The sequence below is a fragment of the Aotus nancymaae genome, unplaced genomic scaffold, assembly GCF_030222135.1.
Source record: "Aotus nancymaae isolate 86718 unplaced genomic scaffold, 86718_ANA_hifiasm-v0.15.2.pri h1tg000012l, whole genome shotgun sequence".
NCBI classification, from domain to species: Eukaryota; Metazoa; Chordata; class Mammalia; order Primates; family Aotidae; genus Aotus; species Aotus nancymaae.
Genome location: NW_026988423.1, coordinates 46,763,414 through 46,774,819, shown reverse-complemented (window position 1 = coordinate 46,774,819; position 11,406 = coordinate 46,763,414). Strand labels below are relative to the sequence as shown.

The 11,406-nt window shown below is 49.4% G+C and overlaps 1 protein-coding gene across 1 annotated transcript in view; it reads left to right on the top strand.

Moving 5' to 3' along the window:
* Window positions 1-640: 640 nt before the first annotated feature.
* Window positions 641-11,406, top strand: part of RCC1L (RCC1 like) — a 29,749-nt gene continuing 18,983 nt past the window's right edge. Inside the window, exons 1-5 of the mRNA XM_064375632.1 lie at window positions 641-1,029; window positions 4,254-4,383; window positions 6,199-6,327; window positions 8,050-8,116; window positions 10,004-10,055. Coding sequence (XP_064231702.1) covers window positions 706-1,029; window positions 4,254-4,383; window positions 6,199-6,327; window positions 8,050-8,116; window positions 10,004-10,055 — 702 coding nt within the window. The 5' untranslated portion in view covers window positions 641-705. The remainder of the gene's footprint in view (window positions 1,030-4,253; window positions 4,384-6,198; window positions 6,328-8,049; window positions 8,117-10,003; window positions 10,056-11,406) is intronic.

The window sequence follows — 11,406 nt, the reverse complement described above, 5'->3', positions numbered from 1 at the left end:
TGCTAGGATTACAGGTGTGAGCCACCGCACCCAGCCAGCTGGTAGCAGTTTATATGCAGTGGGATTCGCACTCGGGCCAGTGTGACTGCAGAAGTTCTGATGGAGGTAGAGGTGGGTGGATCACTTGAGGTCAGGAGTTCAAGACCAGTCTGGCCAACATGGTGAAACCCATCTCTACTGAAAATACAAAAATTAGCCAGGCGTGGTGGTACATGCCTGTGGTCCCAGTTACTCAGGAGGCTGAGGCAGGAGAATCACTTGAACCCGGGAGGGGGAGGTTGCAGTGAGCTGTCTCAAGGTGAGTGATAGGTTGAGGGGACCTGGCCCGAAGGCAGCAGAAATCGCCTACTCCTGCTCGCTGTGACTGGAGGACGGCCTGAGATGGCCTAGGAGCAGATGGGAGCGGGGATGGCTGCAGCAAGGCCAGGTGAGAAATATCGCGGGGCAATAGCAAGAGAGTAAAACAGGACACAGAGTTTTGCTAAGGAACGATGATCTTGGTTGCATGCCCCCGCCCCTAACCCCGCCCCTCAGGATTGCCCCGCCCCTTCAAGCCCCGCCCCACCTTCCTGAGCCGTGGGCTGCCCTCAGCGCCTTTGCCTCCAACCAGGAGTAAACGTGGCCACGGCCTCTTCCGCTGAGGCGTGGCGTCAAAGGTCACGCAAGATGGCGGTGTCCAGCGGTCGCTGAGGCGTGAAGAGGAGGATGGCGCTGGTTTCCTTGGTGGCTGGGGCTCGGCTGGTGCGGCGGCTGAGCGGGCCGGGGCCGGGGCGAGGGCACTGGACGGCGGCCAGGCGCACGCAGAGCCGGCGCGAAGCGGCAGAAGCCGAGGCGGAGGTGCCCGTGTTCCAGTACGTGGGCGAGCGCGCTGCCCGCGCGGATCGCGTCTTCGTGTGGGGCTTCAGCTTCTCAGGGGCACTGGGCGTGCCCACCTTCGTGGTGCCCAGCTCCAGGCCCGGCCCCCGTGCCGGCCCCCGGCCGCCCCGCAGGATCCAGCCCGTGCCCTATCGCCTGGAGCTGGACCAAAAGGTATGGGCCGCGGCTTCCTCTCTCCCTGTTTTCGGCACTCCCGGCCTCCCTCGACCTGTTCGGCTCTAGCTCCTCTGGGTGGCCAGACTTCGGGGAGGACGACCCTCGAGCTGTCTACAAGCCTGCGAGGGGAAGGCGTTAGGGATAGCTGTCAACATTTATTGGGTGGCAATGCTCGTGTCATTCGCTTAGCACCCAGTGAGTCGAGAGTTGTTACCCCAGTTACGAGGGAGGAAGAAGAGGCCCGGAGAGGTTGAGGCCCAAGGCCGCACCGCTGATAACAGGTTTTTTTTTTTTTTTTTAATTTTTATGTTTTTGTTGTTTGTTTGCTTTTTTTAAGACGGAGCTTTGCTCTGTCGCCTAGGCTGGAGTTCAGTGGCACGATCTCTGCTCACTGCAACCTCCACCTCTCGGATTCATGCGATTCTCCTGCCTCAGCCTCCAGAGTAGCTGGGATTACAGGCGCCCGCCGCCACGCCCAGCTAATTTTTTTATATTTTTAGTAGAGATGGGGATTCACCATGTTGGCCAGACTGGTCTCGAATTCCTGACCTTACGTGACCCACCCGCCTTGGCCTCCCAAAGTGCTGGGATTACAGGCATGAGCCACCTCGCCCGGGCATCTGGTAGCAGTTTATGTGCAGTGGGATTCACACTCAGGCCAGGGTGACTGCTGAAGTTCTGATGTTAGGAAAACGAAATTCAAAAATTCTTTGAAAATGTGGGCCAGCTGGGGTGGATGAACAACTCAGAAAGGGAATTTTTATTTTTTAATTTATTTTTTAAAGACAGGGTCTCACTATGTCTCCCAGGCTGGATTGCAGTGGTGCCATCATAGCTCACCGCTGCCTCGACCTCCTGGGCTCAAGGGATCCTTCTGCCCGAGCCTCCCACGGAGCTGAGACTACAAGTGTGCACCAGCATGCTGAGCTAATTTTTAAATTTTTTTATAGAGACCGATCTTGCTATGTTGCCCAGGCTGGTCTCCAACTCTTGGGCTCAGGTGATCCTCTCGCCTCAGCCTCCCAAAGTGCTGGAATTATAGGTATGAGCCATCACGCGTGGCCTTTTTTCTTTCAGTTTCTTAGACTGGCTAATCTTAGTTACCTATTTTCAAGTTCACTGATTCTTATTCTTTCTTTTGCCTGCACAAATCTGCTGTAAAGCTCATCTAGTAATTTTTTTTTTTTTTGAAACAGGGTCTCTGTCACTGAGGCTGGAGTACAGTGGCTTGATCTCTGTTCATTGCAACATCTGCCTCTTGGGCTGAAGTGATCCTACCACCTCAGCCTCCTGAGTAGCTGGGACTGTGGGTGCATGCCACCACACCTAGCTAATTTTTAAATTTTTTGTAGAGATGGGGGTCTCATGTTGGCCAGGCTGGTCTCGAACTTGTGGCCTCAAGTGATTCTTATGCTTTGGCCTCCCAAAGTGCTGGGATGACAGGCATGAGCCACAGTGCCTTGCTGACTTTCCTGTTTTCTGTTTTCTGTGTTACTGAATGCATGGCTGGGGGCTGTCTCCTGACTCTCACATGGATTGTCTTGGTGGAACTGGAGCCATTCCAGAAGTACAGAGGCTCCAGGAGGCCAGAGAACTGAAGTTTTTCTTCTTCTTCTTCTTTTTGAGACAGAGTCTCTCTCTGTTGCCAGGCTGGAGTGCAGTGGTGCAATCTCAGCTCACTGTAACGTCCACCTCCCGGGTTCAAGCGATTCTCCTGCCTCCGCCTCCTGAGTAGCTGGGACTACAGGCGCGCACCACCATGCCCAGCTAATTTTTGTATTTTTAGTAGAGATGGGGTTTCACCACGTTGATCAGGATGGTCTTGATCTCTTGACCTCGTGAACTGCCCACCTTGGCCTCTCAAAGTGCTGGAATTAGAGGCGTGAGCCATCACACCTGGCCAGTTCTTTTGGACTAGCACAAGGATGCAGGCCTATGTGAATTATATTCCATATGAATATTACAAGGGAAAATATCACCACTGGATGACTTGACTAAACAAGGTGTCAACAAATCAAATTTCAAAGAAATATTTAGCTAGTTTTCTTCAAGAAATGCTGGAATGAAAGAGAGTTCCTAGCATCTGTTCATGATCAGCAGTAAACGTGTTTTCCAGCTGGCGTTTTCATGCAGATTTACCACGGGTCACGTTAGGGTTACGTTAGACTTACACATGGTCCCTGAGAGACACTACAGAGGCCTCTGATCAACTGTAAACAGCCACAAGATAGTAGGGGATAGTTCGTGTGACCATATAATTTGTCATCCAATTTGAGAGTGAATGTTGGAACATCCAGTGTAAACCAGGACTGTCCCAGGCCAGCTGGGAATATGGTCACTCTGGGTAGTATGGAAAGAGGGTTTATTTATTTATTTTTTTGAGATGGAGTCTCACTCTGTCACGCAGGCTGGAGTGCAATGACACGATCTCTGCTCACTGCAACCTCCACCTCCTGGGTTCGAGCGATTCTCCTGCCTCAGCCTCCCGTGTAGCTGGGATTCCAGGTGCCCACCACCTTGCCTGGCATGTTGACTAAGTGGGTCTTGAACTCCTGACCTCAAGTGATCTGCCCGCCTCAGCCTCCCAAATAGACTGGTAGATGGTGTATAGGCTGCACCTGGCTGGTAGATGGTGTCTTGGTGTTGGTGAAGGGGGATGGTAATACCTAGTGGTAAGCTGACATTTACCACTAGATTTATGGTCTACATGTAAATCACCCTTCATAGAGTGATTATAAAGATTAAATGAGATAACACTTATCAAGCATGTAGTAAATGCTCAATAAATGCGAGGTGGTGTATTGATAATATGTGTTCTTGGGCCAGGTGCAGTGGCTTATGCCCATAATCCCAGCACCTTGGGAGGCCAAGGTAGGCAGATCACTTGAGGTCAGGAGTTCGAGACCAGCCTGGCCAACATGGTGAAACCCCGTCTCTACTAAAAATACAAAAATTAGCCAGATTTGGTGCACACACCTGTAGTCCCAGCTACTCGAGAGGCTGAGGCATGAGAATTGCTTGACCCTGGGGGATGGAGATTGCAGTGAGCTGAGACTGTACCACTGTACTCCAGCCTGGGCGACAGAGTGAGACTATCTCAAAAATAGAAACAAAACCCCCAAAATAGTATATGTTCTTGGATTTGATAAATAACCTGTCATTTACTACTAAAAGACTTGACATTACAAATCAGTTCATGCTTTGCGGGAACTGTTTTTCAGATTTCGTCCGCTGCTTGTGGCTATGGATTCACACTGCTGTCCTCTAAGACCACAGATGTTACGAAAGTTTGGGGGATGGGACTCAACAAAGATTCTCAGCTTGGATTTCATAGGAGCCGGAAAGATAAGAGTGAGCATCCGCACCTGTTTCCCCTCTGCTGGGATTGGTTTGAGAAAGCTCCCTTTGTTGTTTTTTTTTCATTTTTTTTTGAAATGGAGTCTCACTCTGTTGCCCAGGCTGGAATGCAGTGGGACGATGCCGGGTCACTGCAGCCTCCGCCTCCCGGGTTCAAGCGATTCTTCTGCCTCAGCCTCCCGAGTAGCTGGGATTACAGGTGCCTGCCACCACTCTACTAAAAATTTTTTCGCCAGCATGACGAAAACCCATCTTTACTAAATAGAAAAAATTAGCTGGGCATGGTGGTATGCGCCTGTAGAGTTCCAGCTACTTCAGAGGCTGAGGCATGAGAAACTCTTGAACATGGAAGGTGGAGGTTGCAGTGAACCAAGATCATGCCACTGCATTCCAGCCTGGGTGACGAGTGAGATCAAACAAACAGAAAAGTAGACATTAGCTAAAAATTACTATGGGAACAGTAAGGAATATTTCCTAGACCAGGCACAAGTGACTTACGCCTGTAATCCCAGCACTTTGGAAGGCTAAGGTGGGTGGGATTGCTTGAGGCCTGGAGTTCCAGACCAGCCTGGGCAACATAACGAGGCCCTGTCTCTGAAAATGAAAAAGAATTAGCTGAGCATGGTGGTATGCATCTGTAACACCTGTTACTCAAGAGGCTGAGGTAGGAGGATTGCTTTAACCCATGAGTTTGAGGCTGCAGTGAGTGGTAATTGTGCCACTGTATTCCAGCCTGGGTAACAGAGCAAGACCATGTCTCTTAAAAAAAAGAAGAAAGAAAGCGTTCCTAAAATAAGGAGGACATACCCAGAAATACACACTTGACAAACCATGTTTATTTTTTCCTGTTCCCTTGTTCACAGGCATATATAATTTTTTTTTTTTTTTTGAGATGGAGCCTCGCTCTGTCACCCAGGCTGGAATGCAATGGTGTGATCTCAGCTCAACCACAACCTCCGCCTCCTGGGTTCAAGCGATTCTCCTGCCTCAGCCTCCTGAGTAGCTGGGACTACAAGTGCATGCCACCATGCCCAGCTCGTTTTTTGTATTTTTAGTGGAGATGGGTTTTCACCATGTTGGCCAGGCTGGTCTCAAACTCCTGACCTCATGATCTGCCTGCATCGGCCTCAAAGTGTTGGCATTACAGGCATGAGCCACCGTGCCTGGTTGCAAATACATTTTTATAATATTTTAATCATAGCATATATTTTCTTTTCTTTTTTCATTTATTTTATGTCAGATGTATTTTTTTTTTTTTTTAGATGGAGTCTCACTCTTACCCAGGCTGGAGTGCAGTGGCATGATCTCGGCTAACTGCAACCTCCGCCTTCCAGGTTAAAGTGATTCTCTTGCCTCAGCCTTCTGAGTTGCTGGGACTCTAGGCGCCCGCCGTCATGTCCAGCTAATCTTATATTTTTAGTAGAAATGGGGTTTCACCATGTTGGCCAGGCTGGTCTTGAACTACTGACCTCAAACGATCCACCCACCTCAGCCTCCTGAAATGCTGGGATTGCAGGCATGAGCCACTGCACTCGGCCAAGATTTCTTTAATAAGAAGACTGAGTATGCTTCTTTAATAAGAAGACTGAGTATGCTCTTTGGTAACCTGCTTTGTGTCATAGAGGCAGTCTATGCTGTAGGCTGGGAGTTGGGCTTCTGGTTCTTGCTCTGCCTCTAACTTACCTGTCTTGAAGGGTCTTTCCTATCTCCGACACTCTGTTTTCTAACGTAGTAGTGTGGAGTTGCACCGTCTGATTTCCAGTGTTAGAAATGCCATGCCTCTGAATCAGTGTTCTGTGTTTTGTCCAGCGAGGGGCTACGAGTATGTTTTGGAGCCCTCACCTGTCCCCCTGCCTCTGGACAGACCTCAGGGGACACGGGTGCTGCAGGTCGCCTGTGGCCGAGCTCACTCTCTTGTCTTGACAGACAGGGAAGGAGGTGAGTTGGCGTCTATTGAAGGGTGATGGAGGAGTTGGGGGGACCATTCCATTGTGAAACGGAGCCTCAGGTCGGGCCTGAGTGGCTTGTTCAGTGGAGCCGCATCTAATGAGTGAAACGTGGCGTTTCCTGAGCAGATCAGTAGGATTGCTCAAAGCAGCGGGACACATGTTGTTGATTCTTATGTGCTCTGCTCTCTGGTTCTTAGAAAATTGCATGTATTTCTAAATGTAACCACACAAGGCAGCCTGATCAAGGAAGGCCTCCTGCTCCGTTTGCTGTGAAGTCACTGAGCTGGGTGGTGTGGTGAGGTGGCTTTTTCTTTTTCTTTTTTTTGAGACGGAGTCTCATTCTTGTTGCCCAGGCTGGAGTGCAGTGGCACAGTCTTGGCTCACTGCAATCTCCACCTCCTGGGTTCAAGTGATTCTTCTGCCTCAGCCTCCCGAGTAGCTGGGATTACAGGCACACACCAACACGCCCAGCTAATTTTTGTATTTTGTAAAGACGGGGTTTCATCATGTTGGCCAGGCTGGTCTTAAACTCCTGACCTTAGGTGATCTGCCTGCCTCAGCCTCACAAAGTGCTGGGATTACAGGCGTGAGCCACTGTGCGCGGCCCAGCGCTGACTTTGAAAGAAGCCTGTTGGCTAACACATCTTCTACATGGTTGGGGTCTTTCAGAGTCCAGGCCCCTGGGTGACATAGCCCCTCTTTAGAAGAGGGGTTATTTCCAGGGCAAGGTCAATATGATTACATTTTTCACGTTTCATTTTCTTTTTCTTTTTTTTTTTTGAGACAGAGTCTCTCCTTGTCACCAGACTGGAGTGCAGTGGTGCCATCTTGGCTCACTGAAACCTCCACCTCCTGGGTTTGATTCTCCTGCCTCAGCCTCTTGAGTATCTGGGATTACAGGCGTCTGCCACCACACCTGGCTAATTTTTGTATTTTTAGTAGAGACAGAGTTTCACAATATTGGCCAGGGTGGTCTTGAACTCCTGACCTTGTGATCTGCCCGCCTTGGCCTCCCAAAGTGCTGGGATTACAGGCATGAGCCACCATGCCCAGCCTCTTTTTTTTTTTTTTTAATCTGAGATGGAGTCTTGCTCTGTCACCCAGGCTAGAGTGCAGTGGTGTGATCTTGGCTTACTGCAGCCTCCACCTCTTGGGTTCAAGTGATTCTGTTGCCTCAGTCTCCTGAGTAGCTGGGACTACAGGCACCCATCACCGTGCTCTCCTAATTTTTGTATTTTTAGTAGAGACTGGGTTTCACCATGTTGGCCAGGCTGCCTTGAACTCCTGACCTCAAGTGATCCACCTGCCTTGGCCTTCCCAAAGTGCTGGTATTACAATCGTGAGCCACTGTGCCTAGCCTTTAATTTCATTTTCTGGCTGAGTGTACTCTACAGGAAAAGGTAGAGGTGGTGTTTAGGAGCTCTTTCTAGAGGGGAGTGGTGTTCAGGGCAGCCTGGTGACAGGTTCTAACCTCATAAGGTGGAATTCCCAAGAGGTAGATCCTGGGCCAGGAGAGGAAGGGGGTCTGGCTCCCCACACACCCCATGGGAGTTTCTGTAAAGTCTGAGAATGTTGGAGAAGGAAACCCAGGGGCAGTTGGAGTGGGGGTAAGCTTACCAGGACGGGACCACCCTCCAGACCCCTTCCAGTCCTGACATTCTAGGATCCCATAAACCTGCAGAACTGATTTAATTGGTGGTGTTATTTTTAGTCTTCAGCATGGGAAACAATTCTTATGGGCAATGTGGAAGAAAGGTGGTCGAAAATGAAATTTACAGGTGAGTTCCCCAAAGGCCTACCCTTCCCCATGTTGGGTTAAGTGTTAAACATTTCTTTCTTTTTTTTTTTTTTTTTGACGGAGTCTTGCTCTGTCACCCAGGCTGGAGTGTGGTGGCAACGTCTCAGCTCATGGCAAACTCTGCCTCCCGGGTTCAAGCAATTCTCCTGCCTCAGCCTCTAAAGTAGTTGGTGTTACAGGCGCCGCGACCACGTCCGGCTAATTTTTTTTTTTTTTCTTTTGGTATTTTTACTAGAGATAGGGTTTCACCACCTTGGCCAGGTTGGTCTTGAACTCCTAACCTTGTGATCCACCTGCCTCAGCCTCCCAAAGTGCTGGGATTATAGGCATGAGCCACTGTGCCCAGCCAAGTGTTAAACATTTCTAGGGAGATGACTGTGGTAAACCTGTGGGGCAGTCAGAGGCACGTCTGAGAGGGGTCCGTGAGAACTCACTGGAAAGCTGGGAAAATGCTTTCTATTTCAGGTTGAGCGCCATACATTAGCTTCATGGGAGAGAAGGGGTCATGACCATTGTTTTTATTTATTTATTTATTTTATTTTATTTATTTATTTTTTTGAGACAGAGTCTCGCTCTGTCGCCAGGTGCCGGGCTGGAGTGCAGTGGCGCGATCTCGGCTCACTGCAACCTCCGCCTCCCAGATTCAACCAATTCTTCTGCCTCAGCCTCCCGAGTAGCTGGGACTACAGGCACGTGCCACCATGCCCAGCTAATTTTTATATTTTTTTAGTAGAGATGGGTTTCACCATGTTGGCCAGGATGGTCTCGATCTCTTGACCTCGTGATCCACCCGCCTTGGCTTCCCAAAGTGCTGGGATTACAGGCGTGAGCCACCGTGCCCTGCCGACCATTGGTTTTGGTGTGTAGAACTTCTTCGGATGAATTTCTTTTTTTTGAGATGGAGGCTCCCACTGTTGTCAGGCTGGAGTGCAGTGACGCGATCTCAGCTCATTGCACCCTCCGCCTCCCAGATTCAAGTGATTCTCCTGCCTCAGCTTCCCGAGTAGCTGGGACTACAGGGATGTGCCACCATGCCTAGCTAATTTTTGTATTTTTAGTAGGGGCGGGGTTTCACCATGTTGGCCAGAATGGTTTCGATCTCTTGACCTCATGATCCACCTGCCTCGGCCTCCCACAGTACTGGGATTACAGGCATGAGCCATTGCGCCCGGCCTTCTTTGGATGAATTTTTACAATTTAAGTTTTGATTTTACCAAATTGATTTTTAAGCATTCTCCTTTATTTCAGTTCTTTTCATTTTACTTTTTATTTATTTTTTGTTTTTTTTTTTTGAGGTGGAGTCTTGCTCTGTCACGCAGTCTGGAGTGCAGTGGTGAGATTTAGGCTCAGTGCAACCTCTGCCTCCTGGGTTCAAGTGATTCTCATGTCTCAACCTCCCGAGTAGCTGGGACTACAGATGCGCGCCACGACACCCAGCTAATTTTTGTATTTTTAGTAGAGATGTGGTTTCGTCATGTTGGCCAGGATGGTTTCAAACTCCTGACCTCAAGTGATCTGCCCCAACTTGGCCTCCAAAAGTGGTGGGATTACAGGTGTGAGCCACTGCCCAGCCAGTTCTGTTCATTTTAGTGTTAAAAACGTTTTGCTCTTGTTCCTTGTGTGATGTTGGAGGGCCTTAACACCACTCTCACCTTCTGCTGCAGGTTAACATTACCTGGGATTTTGTTTTGTTTTGTTTTACCTTCATGGCCAGGCCTAACTCAGCCTCAATTTTGACCTTGAGAGTTCCCCTACCAGTTACTGTGTCGGGGTGGATGGACCATCAGTTAGGGGTGACGGGGAAAGGGCTGCCCAGTGCTTGTCACGACCACATCTCTTGCTTCTTCCCAATTTTTCCTGGCTGTAGTGAAAGTCACAGAGTCCACAGAATGCAGGACTTCGACGGACAGGTGGTCCAGGTAAGAGAGAGGGGCCGAGAGCTGCTTGTTCTGTTCCCGGGGTGCTTTGGAAAAATTGAGATTTGGGTAAGGTGATGGCAAATTTTCTGAATTAATAAATTATTTTAGTAGAAATTATAGCCTGCTTACTGTAGGCCAGGATTTATGCTAGATTCTAGGGATACAAAGTTTACTAAGATTTTGGAGCCAAGCGTGGGGGCTCATACCTGTAATCACAGCACTTTGGGATGCTGAAGCAGGTGGATCACCTGAAGTCAGGAGTTCCAGACCAGGCTGGCCAACATGGTGAAATTCCGTTTCTACTAAAAATACAAAAATCGGCCGGGTGCGGTGGCACATGCCTGTAATTTCAGCTGCTCGGGAGGCAAGGCACAGGAATTGCTTGAACCTGGGAGATGGAGGCTGCAGTGAGCCGAGATAGCACCACTGCACTCCAGCCTGGATGACAGAGCAAGACTCTTGTCTCAAAAAAAAAAAAAAAAGATTTTTGGGGATGATGCTCTAGTGGGTGATCAAGGTAAAAGCTAACTGAGGTCAGGTGTGGTGGCTCAGGCTCATAATCTCAGCATTTGGGGAGGCTGAGGCAAAAGGTTCACAGCACTTGCTGTATTCATGCATGTATGCATTTCAGTATTTATTACAGGCACCTGCCAGGAGCCAGGCACTATTCCGGGGATGAGAATAAAATGGAGAGCAAAATACAGCCAGCCTAGAACACCATGGCACTAATTACCCTATGATATGGCTGGCTTTTTGGTTTTATTTTAGAATTTTTTAGAGGCAGGGTCTCACTCTGTTGCCCATGGTGGTATACAGTGGCGTGATCATAGCTTACTGCAGCCTTGAACTCTTGGGCTCAAGTGATCCTCTTGCCTCAGCCCGCTGAGTAGCTGGGTCTACAGGCATGCATCAATCACCATCTTTGGCCAATTATTTATTTATTTATTTATTTTTTGAGACGGAGTTTCGCTCTTGTTACCCAAGCTGGAGTGCAATGATGCGATCTCGGCTCACTGCAACCTCCGCCTCCTGGGTTCAGGCAATTCTCCTGCCTCAGCCTCCTGAGTAGCTGGGATTACAGGCACGCGCCACCATGCCCAGCTAATTTTTTGTATTTTTAGTAGAGACAGGGTTTCACCATGTTGACCAGGATGGTCTAGATCTCTTGACCTCGTGATTCACCCACCTTGGCCTCCCAAAGTGCTGGGATTACAGGCATGAGCCACAGCGCCCGGCCCTGGCCAATTATTTTTTTTAAAGAGACAGGTTCTCACTGTGTTGTCCAGGCTGGTCTCAAACTCTTGGCTTCAAGCCATCCTCCGGCCTTGGCCTCCCAAAGGGTTGGGATTAC